The 17,858-nt window shown below is 36.8% G+C and overlaps 1 protein-coding gene across 4 annotated transcripts in view; it reads right to left on the reverse strand.

Moving 5' to 3' along the window:
* The window catches only part of LOC132402097 (WD repeat-containing protein 47-like), a 59,520-nt gene that overhangs the window by 16,369 nt on the left and 25,293 nt on the right, over nt 1-17,858 (reverse strand). For all 4 annotated transcript variants that reach the window (XM_059984675.1, XM_059984674.1, XM_059984673.1 and 1 more), the window contains exons 2-6: nt 13,951-14,133; nt 10,491-10,574; nt 6,310-6,394; nt 4,202-5,004; nt 908-1,040 (exon numbers count right to left, since the gene is read on the reverse strand). In XM_059984675.1, the coding sequence (XP_059840658.1) occupies nt 908-1,040; nt 4,202-5,004; nt 6,310-6,394; nt 10,491-10,574; nt 13,951-14,108 (1,263 nt within the window). In that variant the 5' untranslated portion in view covers nt 14,109-14,133. The remainder of the gene's footprint in view (nt 1-907; nt 1,041-4,201; nt 5,005-6,309; nt 6,395-10,490; nt 10,575-13,950; nt 14,134-17,858) is intronic.

Raw genomic sequence — 17,858 nt, forward strand, 5'->3', positions numbered from 1 at the left:
ATTTTTAAGGTATATGTCGGTTATAGACATTTTGAACTATTTTACCTTCTAAATTGAATTAAAAGACATGTCTTTTATTGACCACATGAACACTATGAAAGGTGTTGATAATGTCATTCTCAGAAACAAGATGCTAATATTATGGCAAACAGATTTATGACTAATTCCGGCTTAGCTTCCTGACTTAGGCTCTTGATAGAGGTAGTTTATCAAGAATGCTTAGAAGCACTTAAGAGTGTTAGGCATCATTCCTTAGAAAACAATATCAACAAACTCCACATTGATTAAGATCAGAAACAAAAATGGGAAGGCCATCTATTCACAATGTGGCTTGCACTTCTGATTCAAGCATGACTTTTTTTTTGTCAAAATATTGAAGATGATCCTTAAAATTGTATATTTGATAATCAAAAAGGGAAACGTTGCAAAATGTCAGTTGTTTTAGTCACCTGTATAAACATGGTAATAGAGAAAAAGAAGCAAAACTTCATAAATCCATTTAAGCTGTTTGACTCACTGCACTATTACCCACCAACATTCCAGATATAAATAATGTGAACTCTCATGGCAGCAGCTTAAGGAACACTGCTTTGGGGTTGAAGTGGGGCTTTGTGAAAGTGATTGGTCTATAATTTCAAACATGACAAAATCTGCAGATGCTGAAAATCCAAGGCAACACACATGAAATGCTGGAGAAACTCAGCAGGTCAGGCAGCATCTACGGCAATGAACAAACAGCCGGCATTTCGGGCCAAAACCTTTAATCGGGTCTGTTTACTCTGGTTCTATGCAAACTTTTCATCGTCTGATCCATTCCAAATTGGCTTCATGGGATTTAAAACCATTTTTCTATGAAAATATGCTAGTTTTGTAAGACTGAAAACAATACTCAAAATTTGATACTTACCTCATTCTTCTCCACTTTTGGGGTTGCTGAATTTGGTGTAGCACCTATCGAATTGCATAGGGATGCTTCATCCTGAATTGAAGTTTCACCACTACCACTTGAATGTTGAACCCTTGGCACTGGGGAATCTGTCCTGATAACAAATGGTGCAAAGTTAGCAAGAAAATGAAAAAGTAGCTTATTAAGCAAAATAGTTACCTCAAGAGAAGACAACTAGAAAACAGAATTATTCTCTTTTGATACATATTCTGCATATTGCACAAATTTTTCATATCATGTGTTTGAGAAGGTAATTTTAAAAAGTTCCCCTAATCTTCAAGGTGATGTGACAGTGAAGCATGCATAGATGCATGCAGAATCACATAAACGGCCATGCTATTTTGTAGCTAAACTCAGTGCAATTATCAAAAATCAGTGAATTGATTATAATACTTTGTAAGTACCCAAGGTTTGACTGCATATTAATTTGAAAGTAATGCTCTCTGAATAAAATACAAGGTATTTTAAATGGGATGGTATACCATAATTACTGCTGAGTAAACTCACAGTAAAAGACTCACGTGAGTTGTAATTCACCTAAGCGTTACTTGGCATGAAATGTCAACACCTATGTTAACCTTGTGAGCATCTTTCTTTTACACTGAATTATCCTTATCTATCAATTAAAACTACTTCTTTACTTTTCTGACGTGATTCAGAGTTCTTCAAATTCTGCTAATCAAACAGTGTTGAGGGCTTAAACTGCAGCTAAGCTCTGCTGGTTATGTTCAATGAGGCTCTCTTTAACATATGGGCAAAGACTGTTTCTACAAAGACTGCTAGGGTGATGGGCAATATGATGACAGTACTGTGATAAAGGAAGCTGTTGAAAGGAGCATAGTTACAGAATCAGATATGATAGTCAAGAAAGCAGATACTCTATTGCCATAGAAAGAAATAACGGAATCCTCTATTTCATGGCTAGGTCAAGAAAATTTATTTGTGCCTTCAAACTTAGTCTAGGAGAGGGAGAATACCATTGTCATCATCCACATGGAGAATTAACATAACTAAACTTGGGATTAGATATGAGCTGGGGTCAAAACTACCATGTAGAACATCACATTTAATTACCAGATTTTCATAAGACTTTGGTTATAGACTTGCGGAAACAGTACAAGAATTTCAGTTGGAATAGCTGAAAATGTCATAGAGCAATGCATTGCTAGCACATAAGTGCTGCAGGTTTAGAAGGTGACAATAAGAGTATCTGGAATTTGTAGAATTTTCTTGTAACTGTCTGGGTTTCCCCGGATACTCTTATTGTCACCTGCATATCAAAATCATAATGATTGTTATGTTAATTAGCTGTGATAAATTGCATCTAGTGTAAGTGGAAGGAAGAAGAATGTGAGTGGAATGGGCATCTGTGAGAAAACAGGTTACAGAGAAATAAGAGGAGGGAATGAGGTTGCTCTGACAGCTGGCTTAGATTCAGCCAGCTGAATAGCCTCCTATGTTGGAAGGAAATATGAAAACATAAAAATGTTATAATCTCCAAATAAATGAGACTGGAACCATTGCCCTGGGAAATCCAATTACTAGACCTAAAGGCAGGAAGCATTATATTTACAAAGCAGAGAATAGAAATAACTTCGAAGAGAGACTAACGTCAAGACAATATATTGTAGCTATATGATGGACTTTATTTAAAATGTGACAGGGCAATATAATAATTGAACAAGATTAAGTTTACAACGTCCAAATTTGGAAAATAGTAGTTTTAAAAGACATATTTTTAAATGTTAATACTTTTCAAAACATGGCTTTAAAGTGGTATATATAAAGATGTTTTTAGGCAACTTAGTTTATCTCCTACCAACATAAATCAAAATGCCATCACTGTAATCTTTATATTTTGCCCATTGTTTGGTAGACAAACTCTAAAGATGACAATCCAGAGCAGTAACTTGTATAATTAAACAGGAAATATGCTATTTTAGGTCTTGCTTTCTGTAAACTTATTAATTCATTATATGACAGTAAAGTATCCTCTGGGGAAGAGTAATCATAAGATGATAATCTTACAATGAGGAAGAAGTTAAATTAATCCATTTATAAAAGACATGAGGGAAAGGTAGCTGGAATTTTTAAAAATCTGAAAAAAGTTAAATAGAAAAATTCAAGATACTTTACCAGAATACTTTCCATTAGAAATCAAAGATCAATAGGAAATCTGATACACCTTTGGCTCACTGAAGATGTCAATACTATTAGATTAAAAAGTAGCCAAGTGGAAATAAGGAGTCAAAAGTGTTTTATAATGATAGACTCAATATTGACCTTGCTTTCCTAGTTGTTCACAAACTATATTATAATTTATTTAGTTAAAACTTCAAATCTAGATATGACTTTTCAGAAAAAAACTTATTTTCCCTTAGTAACACAAAATACTAAGCTTAGATGCAATTAAAGCAAGCAATTACTAAGACAAACTAAATATTGTAAAGGTATTGCAGTCAAAGGGCCATACTACAATTGTAGTTATACTATGATGAGAAGCAAATGCAGATTGTTTTTTCATTTAATGAGTTGTGAATCGCTGTAATTATATTGTCTTAAAATTTCTGGATGGACAGAAAATAAATATGTTTAAAATGGAGATCAATAGATATTTGGACTCAAAGAAAATCAAGGTATACAGGGAAGGACAGAAACATGAATGAATTCAAGGATGACAAACAATCTAACTGAATGGTATGACTCTCTCTATAAAACATACAGACCAATAAGGAAATCTATGGTTTAATTTTGCCTCAAATCAATCACCTCTTAGTGAACATATTGATTGCCCCTATTTAACAAGCAGTAGCAGTGCATTGATGTGCAGAACCAAAATTAAATTTAGGCACTTGAATTATGGGAATTATCAAAAACAGGAAGATCAAGGAGGAGAGAGGAAATGGAGAGGAAGTGAGAATAAAGATGCCAAAGGATTAAAGCACCACCTTCAATCACATTAATTTTGTGATCCTTACTAAAAGCATCCTAGATTAAATGTCACTATCCAATAAATCAAATGAAAAATTTTCACCTGGAGTAATTATTTACTCTTCATTTCTTAAATGCTTGGCTAGGAATATTATTTTAACTACTCACGTAAGAAATTTCTAGTTGTATATAATACAGAGCATAAAAACATCCCATTTCTGTGGTCTTCTCTGAACTTTAACAGCATAATTGTAAACACATCACGATACATAACACCTTTTACCAAATAAATAATTATTTGAATTAATTCAGAATTAAACTAACCTTTCTGGTGATTCCTCATATATGCTGTGACAATCTGTGTTTTCCAGCAAGAGACTTCTGGAAAGGTTTTGTGTGCCAGGATAATGAAAATTAGCAAATGAATGAGACATTGGAGAACTTCTGTTAACTAAATCAGCATTACGTTTCTCCTGACTAGTCAGTCCATAAGAGAGCCCATCCAATGCAGGGTTCAAGGAACGTGACATGTATGCATCAGCAGACTGTGGTCTCCTCATTGGAGATGATGGATAAGGAGACAATTTATTAATTAGAGGTGTTAAAATATCTGTGTACGATGACCTTGTGGGTTTCACAAGTTTATCTGTGTGGATATTCAAAACCTTCTGTTCAAAGGCACATGAGAAAGTATTGGGTGACAAATTTTGAAGCCATGAGAGAAGACTCAAATCAAGATCATCACATCCATTTCCACAGAGTAAATCAATTCCAAGCAGTACTTCACTCTCGCTGATCTCTTCACCAGTGGCTCTACTCTGACAAAATTCTACACATGACTCATATAGTAAACCTTTAATGATCAGTTGAAATAGTCTGTTATTACTGGCTTTGAAACCAGCTTCACTCAGCTTTCTGTCAGCAGGGATGAACTCTGCCACCATAACACAGGCTTCGTCAAAGCACTGGACACGAGCGGTGCTGGGGTTCCAATCCTTAAATTCTGCATGGTTTGTTAACCGAGGAAGGGTAAGCAATAAGCAGAGTTTGCTGTAGTCTTCCTTGGAGGGACAATATTCCTCTAATGCATGGAGACACTTCACAGCCTCTTGCATTGTATATTCCAGCTGTAACAAAGAATGTTCCAGATATAGTATTTTAATACAAATCTATCATAGTTTATAAAATTTAACCTGAAATTTACCATTAGAAGCAATATTCTTCTCAATAGAAGTACAAACCACAATGGGAAAAACACGCTATATATAATGTCCACCTGGAAATTACCTCCATAAAAGATTAAAGGCTTGAGAAAAATGAATGAATCAAGCAGCAATGTTTACTCAATTTGTTACCATATAAATTAGAAGTTGCAAATCAAATTTTATGAGGTAAAGGAGATTTCAGAATAAGTCACAAACCAGTATAATCCTTAGCATGTTGTACAGGAATTGAGAAAGCATTTACTCAGACTTTTTCCAAGGCTTTTGTCAGATAAGAAATTTAACCCACAGTTTTTATTGGTTTTACATCAGATAAAAAAAACATATTAATAGTTAAATTTGAAAATCAGATGTCATGATAGTTCACTGATGGGCAATGATGTATACATGTACTCTGACTCTTTAGAAATTTCTTGCAGGGTCCATGTTATTTGAGAATATGTTCCTTTGTCATAATAAAAACAAAGTCATGAAACCAAAACAGAGCTTTGAAAGGCTCCAATGGTACATTAGAAACTAAATAATCTGTAAAAACATCTTTATAAAGACCAGATAGTACAAGTACTTTGTGTGCAATGTGCTGTAAGGTTTCACTGCTAAGGTAATGGTTTCTCTGTAGCAGCAATATTTAGATAATGACTTGAGATAATGGAGGCTTTGCTATCCAATGCTATCCAATGAGAGGCACGTTGTTCTTTCTTGTGGGGTGGGGAGTAGGGATTTTGCGGTGTTTTGTCCGCAAGAGATGAAGAGAGAAGAGACGAATGGAAGGAGTTGGTAGACTAGCAGATGGAGTGGACTTGGAGCGAGGGTCTGACGATCAATGACGCTCGGAGATCAATGGGGATCAAATGGATGAATCCATAAGCTCTCCAAACTGCACATTAGACTGTTTCATTAAAATGGGCCCTTTTTCTTTACTAACTGTATAGTCAGATTAAGATTTATAAAGTTCAATTGTTTAATTGCACACAGTGTACTGTCTGATATTTTGCAGTTCGGAATTGTAACTAGACAACACATCACACAGCATCCACACAAACAATGATTTCTCAGTTTGGCTGAGCCAGAGGCTGTCTTCCCCTAGACAAACGCATGCTGGCCAAACCTGAGGGTTACATACGTAATATGGATTTAACTGTCAAGCACTTAAACTTACTTTATAGAACAATGCATTAGAACAGCAAATTCAATTGTTTAAGTACTCACATGTTGAGGCTCATCATCTGCTGACACTGCATTGTTGACACACAAGGCCTCCAAAAATTTTTGTTTTAATATAATGTACCGGAACCTGGAAAAGCAGATTAAAATCATTAACCGATTTTATACTATTTAACAGGTTAAACACAAGTACCAGGGTATTCTCATAACAAACAGAAGAATCTCCTTGAAATCTGTTCATAAATAAGACAATACTGGAAATTAATAGATCAACCATTCTTGCAGTTCTCTTAAATAGAAAAGAAAAAAATACAGATTCTAGAAATCTAAAATTAAAACAGGAAAAGCTGTGAATACACCTGATGAGTGGTCTCTAATCCAAAACCTCAATTCTTCCTCTTTCCAAAGATGTTGCATGACACATTGAGCATCTCCAGTATTTTAATATTTATTTTACTTTTACACTTGAGCTATGATTTTTCTAATAAGAAATATTTGAAGTTATGAAATTCACAGCACATAGTTCAACTTGTACATAGGCTTCTCAATTTGACTGTTAGTCTGACACCCTCACAGCATCAAAGGAATTAACCAGGCAATCTATTTCCAAGATGGAAACTGCAGTTGCAATTGAGGTTTTACTGATAAAATGTAAAATTGTAACCATATACATTGCAACAATTCAGTCTATTATTAAATACTTTTCTCTTCAAAATTAACACAGCAGTTTAAACATTTGGCAGCAGCATGTACTAATTATATCAAAAGCAGCACTATTTTTAAATGATCACTGATGAAAATTTTTTAAAGAGAAGAAGCCCAGAAAAACATTTTGTTGAAGCTCTGAAGAGTAATCATTGAAACTGTTCTACAAATGGCAGTGAACAGAAACCAGAGAGGAGACACAGTGGTGGCAATATGACAAAGGAACCTGTTGTTGGATTCCCATGGAGGGCCAGGACAGGGGTTAGCAATTAAAAAATGGAAAAATGGTAGATACATTGACCTACAACACACACAAAATGCTGGTGGAACACAGTAGGCCAGGCAGCATCTATAAGGAGAAGCACTGTCGACGTTTCGGGCCGAGACCCTTCGTCAGGACTAAATGTATCAGGAGATACATTGACCTGACAGGAGATACTGAAGGAATCAGACCACTTTGCTGATGCAAGGTGATCACAAAACTACTGGGACCAACAGTTGCAAGAAAAAGTTAGTGAACCCTTTGCAGTTACCTGGTTTTCTGCATTAATTACTCATAAAATGTGGTCTGATCTTCATCTAAGTTACAATAATAGACAAACACAATCTGTCTAAATAATACAAACAATTGTACTTCGCAGTACACCATTTGAACAATCACAGTCTAGGTTAAAAAGAAGTATGTGAACCTCTGAGGTATGTCTTCTACAAAAGCTCTTTGGAGTCAGGTGTTCTAATCAATGAAAAGAAACTGGAGGTGTGGGTTGTGGAGGTGCCCTGCCCTATAAAAAAGACACACAATGTCAGGTTACTGAAATAACTTGCTCTTCTCAAGAAAGATGTTTATGTGCACCATGCCTTGATCAAAACAACCTTCAGAGGGCTTTAGAAGAATTGTAAAGATGCATCAAGCTGGAAAAACCTACAAAAGCATTTCTAAAGACCGGAGTCTTCATCAGTCTACTGTAAGAGAAATTGTTTACAAATGGAGGAAGTTTAGCACTGTTGCTACTCTCCCTAGGAGTGGGCATCCCACAGAGATCACACCAAGAGCACAACGTGCATTGATGAAGGAGGTGAAAAAGAACCCAAGGATAACAGCAAAAGAACTGCAGAAATCTCTAGAACTTGCTAGTGTCCCTGTTCATGACTCCAAAAAGCATGGAAAGACACCAGAGAGGAAACCACTGCTTTCCAAACAAAAACATTGCTGCACGTATCAACTTTGCAAAAGACCACCTGAGTGTTCCACAATGCTTCTGGAACAATGTTCTGAGGACAGATGAGATGAAAATTAAACTTTTTGGCAAAAATGCACACTGCTAAGCTTGGAGGAAAAGGGTACTGCACACCAACACCAAAACCTCATTTCAACTGTGAAGTATGGTTGGAGGAGCATCATGGTTTGGTGCTGCTTTGCTCCCTCAGGACCAAGCTTGCAATTATTAAAAGAACACTGAATTCAAAATTGTAACAAGACATTTTACAGGAGAATGTCAGGGTCCATCACCTGAAGCTTAATAGTAGTTGGACAATGCTACAAGACAATGACCTAAAACATAAGAGTAAATCAACAACAGAATGATTTAAAAACTGAATGATTTAAGAAGAAGATAATTCAAGCTTTGGAATGTCCAGACCTTAACCAAATTGAAATGCTGTGGCATGACCTGAAGAGGGCTGTTCATGCAAGGTAGCCCAGAAATACTGATGAACTGAAACAGTTTTGCACAGAGGAATGGTCTGAAATTCCTCCTTGCTTTTGTGCAAGTCTGATCAGCAGCTACAGTAAATATTTGGTGGAGGTTATTGCAGCTGAAGTAAGTTCTGCCAGCTATTAAATACAAGGGTTCACATACTTTTTTTCCAGCCTGAACGATGAATGATTAAATAACGTGTTCAATGAAGACATGAAAAGTACAATTTCTTGTGTGTTATTATTAGGCAAATCGTGTTTGCCTATTATTGTGATTTAGATGAAGAACAGACCACCTTTTATGAGTAATTAATGCAGAAAATCAGATAATTGCTAAGGGTTCACAAACTATTTCTTGCAAACGTACTTCCAGAGCTGATAAGGCAGAGCACTAGATCAACCTTTCCCAACCCAAGCTATGAATGGGAGCCAATTACCCTCAGTTTCTGGCCTATCAGTGTTTACTCATATGAAGTTATACTCACTCCCAGATTTTCAGTTCAGAATGATGCAAGTGTGAGAAAAGACAGCACTGGTTCTTAACAGACAGACATACTTTACTGATCCCGAGGGAAATTGGGTTTCGTTACAGTTGCACCAACCAAAAATAGTGTAGAAATATAGCAATATAAAACAATAAATAATTAAATAATAAGTAAATTATGCCAAGTGGAAATTAGTCCAGGACCAGCCTATTAGCTCAGGGTGTCTGACACTCCAAGGGAGGAGTTGTAAAGTTTGATGGCCACAGGCAGGAATGACTTCCTATGACGCTCAGTGTTGCATCTCAGTGGAGTGAGACTCTGGCGGAATGTACTCCTGTGCCTAACCAGTACATTATGGAGTGGATGGGAGACATTGTCCAAGATGGCATGCAACTTGGACAGCATCCTCTTTTCAAGCACCAAAGTCAGAGAGTCCAGTTCCACCCCTACAACATCACTGGCCTTACGAAAGAGTTTGTTGATTCTGTTGGTGTCTGCTACCCTCAGCCTGCTGCCCCAGCACACATCAGCAAACATGATAGCACTGGCCACCACAAACTTGTAGAACATCCTCAGCATCGTCCGGCAGATGTTAAAGGACCTCAGTCTCCTCAGGAAATAGAGACAGCTCTGACCCTTCTTGTAGACAGTCTGTGTTCTTTGACTAGTCCAGTTTATTGTCAATCCGTATCCCCAGGTATTTGTAACCCTCCGCCATGTCCACACTAACCCCTTGGATGAAAACAGGGGTCACCAGTGCCTTAGCCCTCCTCAGGTCCATTACCAGCTCCATAGTCTTAATAGACACTTTAAGCAGTATTATTTAGAACTGTAGAAAATACATCTGAAAAAGGTAGTAAAAAGCTGTTTTTTTTTAAAGTTTAAACAATTTCCCCTTCACTCTTAAGAAAGAAATTTGCCTGCTGACTTATTGAAATCAATATAAACTAAATTTCAAATACTTTTTCCAGTTTTGCCTGTCTTGTTTGTAACTGAGCTGCAATATTTTTGAAGTTCTTCCAGCAGATTTAATAAATTTCAAATGATTAGTTATATAAATGCAAAGAAAGTGTAACTTGTTGTCTTTAACTATGTTGCTTTGGTAACCAATTTCCCTAGTCCATTTCTTCATTTAAGAGAGAAAAGAGCAATCACTGGATCCATCCCAAAAAGAGCAGTTGACTTAAACCACAGTAGACAAATAGAAGATGCAGACACAAGAGACTGCAAATGTGGAACCCTAGATCAACAAGGTCTGAGCTGTGTCTGTGGGGGATGGGGTGTGCATGGAATTATAAATGTATGGGAGGTGAACAGTAGTAGGGAAAAGAAAATCTCACCTTTTTCCATCAAATTTTTCCATGCACTCCAGAGGCTGAATGAATTGAAGCACTTCATCCCAATGGCCATCAAGCACTAGCTGCCTACAAGATAAAATTTTTAAAAGTGAAGTAAATATATTCTAATAGCATAACAAAACTAATGCTTTCTCATCTAACTAAACCAAGAACCCAGTGCATACTTACTGAACTAAAATCTTTTGCCACATACGTTACCATTCCTATCCCTGCATTTTAGCTGATGGAGCAAAAGTAGAAAGGGAACTGTTTTAAGACTGTACAATTGTACTTGATCTAACAGGTCAGTGTATTTGTACTATTGGAGTCTCAGATCATCTTGACCAGGATGGTTCCAACATAGACCTGTGTAGATATTAACTGGAGCTCACCACAAACTCATATTAAAACCATATACAGGCAGTCCTTGAGTTACAAACGTCCGACTTACGGACAACTCATACTTACGAACCAAGGAAGGAGAACGCCGTCCACCATTGCTGTTGACGCTGTGTTGAGTGCTTAACTTTGTATTTGGCTTAAATTTTTCTTAGTAAGATTCACCCTGACTCTGCCTCCCTGTTCCGGTCGGCTGGTGGTGCAGTGAGATCAGCGCCGGGCTGGAGAATGGAGGTTTGCGAGTTCGATCTATTGACAGACCACTCCCGTGCCGGGTTGATGTCGATCCAGTGACTCCCATACTATTCATGCCGGGTTGATTTCGAGCTTGCAACTCGACCTCGTAAAAAAAAACACTGCCACCTCCAGTTTAAATTCCCACGTGGAATATTGTGGAGGATCAAATACCCAAACCTAGCACAGCCCCCGCTTGTCCCATTTAACTTGTCCCAGTGCGGTGGTCCTTAGGACCCAGCAGACCTCAGGAGCCAGTGCAGCTTGGGACCCGCCGCCCACAGTATTTCTGTTCCATTGACGGGAGGCGATAATGATTGAAAATAAAGTGGAAATAATAAAGCATTTGGAAAGAGGTGAAGCGACATCAGTCATTGGAAAAGTATTAGGCTACAGTCGGTCAACGATCGGAACAATTTTAAAAGATAAAGGATAAAGTGAGAATAATGGAGCATGTGAAAGGCCCTGCCCCAATGAAAGCTACAATTATTACTAAGCAACGCAGTGGTTTAATTATTGGAATACATACGTTTCTTAAGTGTTTTACATGCATAGAAAGGTAAAATATATACTAAGACAAACGTTTGACTGACGCTAAAATATACCAGATGTACTTGTTCCGACTTACATACAAACCTGACTTAAAGATTGTCTCAGGAATGGAACTCATATGTAACCCAGAACTGCCTGTAGTGTTAAGAATGACTGGTTTCTGTGCTCAAGCATGATTAAACATTGTTTATGCTTTAACAAGCAAAAGGATTGCACTTGGTTACTTTGTTTGCTTCAGTCAACCAGGTAACAGTTCAGCACAAATAACAGTATTGTATCCACCACTATAGAAACATTTCATAATCAATATCTTCAGCAATGGACAGAAAGGAATAATTTTGGCTTAACAGGCTATACTGCATTATCCACAACAGAATAGAAATTGGGCTCTGATGTGTCTCTAAATCTTTTGAGAGTCTTTAAATCGAACCTTTTTTTTAGAAATGCAAAACAATTTTTCTACACCATATTTTACTCCAAAATAAATGTATGATAATTGCATACTAGCCGGATTTATTGCAAAGTTCATCCCAATATATTTGTGCTTGTGTGCAATTTTACCTGATTGTGTCCTCTGTTGCCTATTTTGATTAAATCAATACATGAAAACTAGCTTTTTCCAATAACTTTTAAATATGAACTTGCAGCATTAATGTGCAAAAGATAATTAAAAAGGACCAACTAATGTTAATGTTTAGCTTTCTATGGGCAAAATAACAGCCAGCTGACACACACTTTCATCATATTGGCCAATTTGACTTTTAAATGATCTTAGAACATCAGTACTGAAGTTCTAAATTTTAAAAGGGGAAAATAGTATGCGAAGTCACAATATATTATCATTATTTAGAACCTTTATGAGAAAAATAAATGACTGATAGATACCAACATACGATGAGAAGATACAGCAAAACATCTAACGCCCTAAGACTTTGGTTCAAAGTTCAAAATTCAATGTAAGTTTATCATCAAAGTACACACAGATCACCATATATAACCCTGGGATTCATTTTCTGTGGGCAGTCACAGTAAATACAAGAGACACAACAGAATCAATAAAAGACAGCAAGCTGTGGAAATACAAAAAGAAAGAAATAAGCAATAAGTAGAGACATGAGATGAAGAATCCTTAGGTTGTGGGAACAGTTCAGTGATGGAGAGAGTGAAGTTAACTGAAACTATACCCCTGGTTCAAGAGCCAGATGGTTGAGCAGTAATAACTGTTCCTGATCATGGTGGTGTGGCAGCAACAAAAAGAGAGCTTGTCCTGGATGATGGGGGTCCTTGATGATGGATGCTGCTTTCCTGTGACAGCTCTCTGTGTAGATGTGCTCAATAGTGGGGAGAGCTTTGCTTGTGATGGACAACGTTATGTTGGACTAACAGTTTTTCAAGACCAATTAGCTATTACCCCTATAAATATCTAACACACTTTTAGTTCACTTTAAAACCAAATAATTACAAAGTAGTATAACAAAATTTCCAGTGAACTCAGTATGCATGGAGCACAAGAACTAGTGTTCTAGTAAGATAGACTCACGGACCATAGGGATGTTCAACTAATTAGATACTGGATTATCAGGGTTTTCTGCACTTGGAGCAGAACAGAATCTGATAATTTCATAGCACAAGGTGGCATAAGGGATGTTATTGGAAAGACTCCAGTTAAGCAAATTATCAGTGATGACTTGTGGTCACATGTGAATCAATTCATATGGAACATTTCCAGGAAATTATTCTTCACTGCTGAGTATTTCCAGGAGGTTTTATGAATTAAATTAACTTAGATGCAGTACTTCTAAATATTGAGTTCAGGATGATAAAAGCAAACCATTTTTTGAACAACCCATAAAATGAATTTGGGTAATGTGAATACAGTGTATAATACATACAAAAACAAAACCCAACAAAGATATTCCCAACTCAGCACAAAAAAAGCTCTCTAAATAATCAATCCTTGAACATGCACAGGCTAGAAAACTTAAGTAAAAGCTGCACGAAAGGAGCCATCTGTTTCAGGGCAATAATATGAGTAGAACTGAATGATATTCATAAAATAAGTATTTTTAACAAGTCATTTAATAAAGAAAGGTGCTAAAAAATATCAACAGTGGATGAAGCACACAGGAAAGGATTGATGAAATAAGACATGATGATACAAAGCAAAGTGAAATGAAATGTACAAAAAATTTGATTCAGAAAGTGTACAAATGGTTTTGTTTTTTTGAATGTTATTTCATCCACAATGTAAAATAAAGTTCTTAACTAAACCACATACCTGAGAAAAAGCATGTCATCTGAATAGAGTCCATTTATGACCCCACTCTCTTTCTCAAGAGACAACATGCTAATATGGAGTTTCCTTGAATTAAGAAAATCCAAGATTAGCTTGATTATTTCTGCTTCTTTAACATTGATAGTCTCCTCCGCTGTCATGATTACAGTTTCCAAAGAGGATAACCTATAAATAAAGCATATAATTTGAAGTTTTTAGAAGTTTTACTGTGCTTCACCAAAATTAAGTTACATGATTTATTAAGTCTTTAACTCACAAATACCAAAATGGTCTTTCAATTTCACAAGCACATCCAAATTTGAATGTGAAAGTTCAACATACTTGTCTAAGAAAATATTTTCATATTTGTCAATAGCTGCAACGGCCCCCCTCTGAAGAATATCATAGCTCTTAAAATATCTTGCTTATTCACAAGTGTGTCATGAAACTATATTTCCAATTATGTTACATTTAATGTCATTTATGATTTAACAATAAAACACAATTCTCTCTTTCCCAGAAGAAGACATTTATAAAACTCCAGTCTTCATTGGCATTCATACATCACTGAGTAAATCGGAAGTACACTATCATGTTGGTTGAAGTGCTACGGATGATATATCCTGCCCAGCAAATACCATCTAAATTGTTTGTTTGCCTTAATTCACTGTGTGAACATTAGAAACATTATTATTAACTGATCTAATGATGTTCTTATAAAAGCATTTTTGTGTTACAACAATAAAATTTATAAGATCTGAATTTGGTCTGCCTTTTAATCATGGGTATTTTTTATTCCTCAACCCCTTTCTCCTGCCTTCTCCCTGCAACCCTTAACCTCTTAATCAAGAATCTATCAATCTCTGCCTTAAATATACCCAATGACTTCGCCTCTACTGCTCTCTGTGGCAATGAAATTGTGAGATTCATCACCAGCTGACAGAAAAAATTTCTCCTCATCTCAGTTTCAAAGGAATGTCACTTTGTTCTGATGCTGTGCCCTGGGATTTTAGACTGTCTAATGAAAATATCCTCTTCGCATTCACTCTATCCAGGCCTTTCAGTATCTGAAATAATTGTCTTAGCAGCTGAAAGTGTTAATGATGTATGCAATGTTCTATACAATGATGATAGCTAAAATATTCCTGATACAGACTTTTATGCCATTATTACTTCACTTTCATGGAACCATGCTGCGCACCAATCAAAGCTATATTTCCTACAATACAAAAATAATTCCTACAATAACACAGGAACTGGGAATGAGAATTGCCCAGTTTATCCATTTGTACCTATTCTGTCATTCATCAAAAATCATGTCTGATTTTCTTTCTAAGTACTATATTCCTGCATATCCTTTGATTCCTTTTACATCCAGAAATCTATCCATCAGTTTTAAATGAGCACAGTGAATAAGTCCCCACAGTTATTTGGGATAGAGAATTCCAAAGATTCAGCAGTTTGAAGAAATCAGGCAAGCTCCATATTCTGAACCCACTGCCCACAGTTCCAGACTCTTCAGCTAGAAGAATGTCCATTTTGCAACAACACTGGCATGCCTGGATTTTTTTAAATTAAAGTTCCAATGGGATCTAAATGCAGACCTAGTCTATTTATTCCCTCTTCCTATGGCAACACTGCCAACCCTGCAAAATGTGATGAATTCCCACACCACTCCCTTTATGGCAAGTATATCTTTTTCTCAATTAAGACCACCAAAAGTGTGCACAATATACAACTACCAAGTTGCATGCCTTAATTGTGTTCTCAGGAATGAGAACACTAAACATAATCAAAACTAAAAGAAAGCATTATAACATACAGCAATGTGTAATTGACAGTGTCGCACTGCTGGGAATCTAATGTGAACTTTTGCTCTTCCCATTATTGCAATAGCAATCTGCTTTATTCCTTGCCTGAAGTTCTTTATCAAAGAATCACACATTGTTCATAATGGAGAAGCTGCCTGAAGATGTTGGGCAAGTTGTGTGGCCTCTAATGCCAAGCCCTGGCTGGTATGGTGAGTGAGGGCCATTGTCGGGAAACAGCAGTGATTGCTCCACAAGTGAACATAATGTTCTGATTCTACAAGCTCAAATTCCTGGAACCACAAGAGCTCTTTCCGTTGGTGACAGCTACCTCCATCATACATAACCACAGATGAAGCTTATGGGTCTGATAGCACATGAAGCAGATGCTGCCAGTATGCTGTGCCTGCTAAGATGGAGCTGAGCACCTCTTTGCAATGCTAACAGTCACACCACACACCTGAGCCAACCCAACACAAATCGTATCTCCACAGAAAACTATGACAAATTTATTGTTGCAACAGCGTAAATGATGGGTGTAGGTTGACTCCAGGCACCCATCACAGTATCCATAGGTTTGCAGCAGATACTTGGAAAAGCACCTACAGGCCAACAGACATCTTTATTAAAGTACTTGAGGAGTGCAGCTTGTTTTAACTATTATATTATATTATATTATATTATAACTGGTATTATTTAGCATCAGTTAGTCAAACATTTGTTTTAGTATATTGTATATATTTTATCTTTCTATGCATATAAAACACTTAAGAAACGTATGTATTCCAATAATTAAACCACTGTGTTGCTTAGAAATAATTGTAGCTTTCATCGGGGCAGGGCCTTTCACATGCTCCACTATTCTCACTTTATCCTTTAAAATTGTTCCAATCGTTGACTTACTGTAGCCTAATGCTCTTCCAATGACCAATGGCATTTCACCTCTTTACAAATGCTTTATTATTTCCACTTTATTTTAAATCGCGATCACTTCCCGTCAACGGAACAGAAACACTGCGGGCGGCGAGTCCCGACCTCCACTGCTGGGTTCCACTGGGTCCTAAGCACCACCGCACTAATTTCCCCAGGTCCTAAAGTTCACTGCACTGAGACAGGTTAAATGGGACAAGTGGGGCTGTGCTGGGTTTGGGTATTTGATCCTCAATATTCCGCGTGGGAATTTAAACTGAAGGTGGCAGTGTTTTTTTTACGAGGTCAAGTTGTGAGCTCGACGTCAACCTGGTGTGCTTGGGAGCGGTCTGTCACTGGATGGAACTTGGGAACCTCTGGTCTCGAGCCTGGCGCTGATCTCACTGCGCCATCAGCCGACTGGAAAAGTGGGGGTGGACTCAGGGTGAATCTTGCTAAGAAAAATTTAAGCCAAATACAAAGTTACACACTCAACACAGTATCAACGGCAATGACTTAAAATGGCGGAAAGCATTCTCCTTCCTCGGTTCATAAGTATGAGTTGTTCATAAGTGGACATTCATAACTCGGGAACTACCTGTATTGAGAAAGCAGGATCTGCAGAGGGACTTGGACAGATTAGAAGAACGGGCAAAGAAGTGGCAGCTAAAATATAGTGCAGAGAAGAGTACAGTCATAAATTTTGGTAGAAGGAATAAATGTGTACACTATTTTCTAAATGGGGAGCAAATTCAGAAACTGGAGATGCAACAGGACTTGGGAATTCTAGTCCAAGGTTCCCTATAGTGCAAGGTTCCTTGCAGGTTGAGATGGTAGTAAGGAAGGCAAATGTAATTCTACCATACATTTTGTTCTTTTTCAATCTTTTTATTAATATCAACATGATAAGATTAGTACATAGATAATGGGATTACAAACTTACAAAATTAAAATGAACATAAAAGGATAGACGTACAATATAGTTAAGTCTTCCCAAATCATGAATGATACAAATGTCATATAAACGAAACAAAAAAAACTAGGTAAATCATGTTGGAAAAAAAACAGAAAAGAGAAAAAGAAAAAAAATATTAGTACCCTAAGAACATCTAATCTAACGAACTAACCACTAACTAATAAAGAAAAAAAAGAAGAAAAAAAGGGCTGTTTATAGTATCTATATGAAAAAAATAC

The sequence above is a fragment of the Hypanus sabinus genome, chromosome 11 (genome assembly GCF_030144855.1).
Source record: "Hypanus sabinus isolate sHypSab1 chromosome 11, sHypSab1.hap1, whole genome shotgun sequence".
NCBI lineage: Eukaryota > Metazoa > Chordata > Chondrichthyes > Myliobatiformes > Dasyatidae > Hypanus > Hypanus sabinus.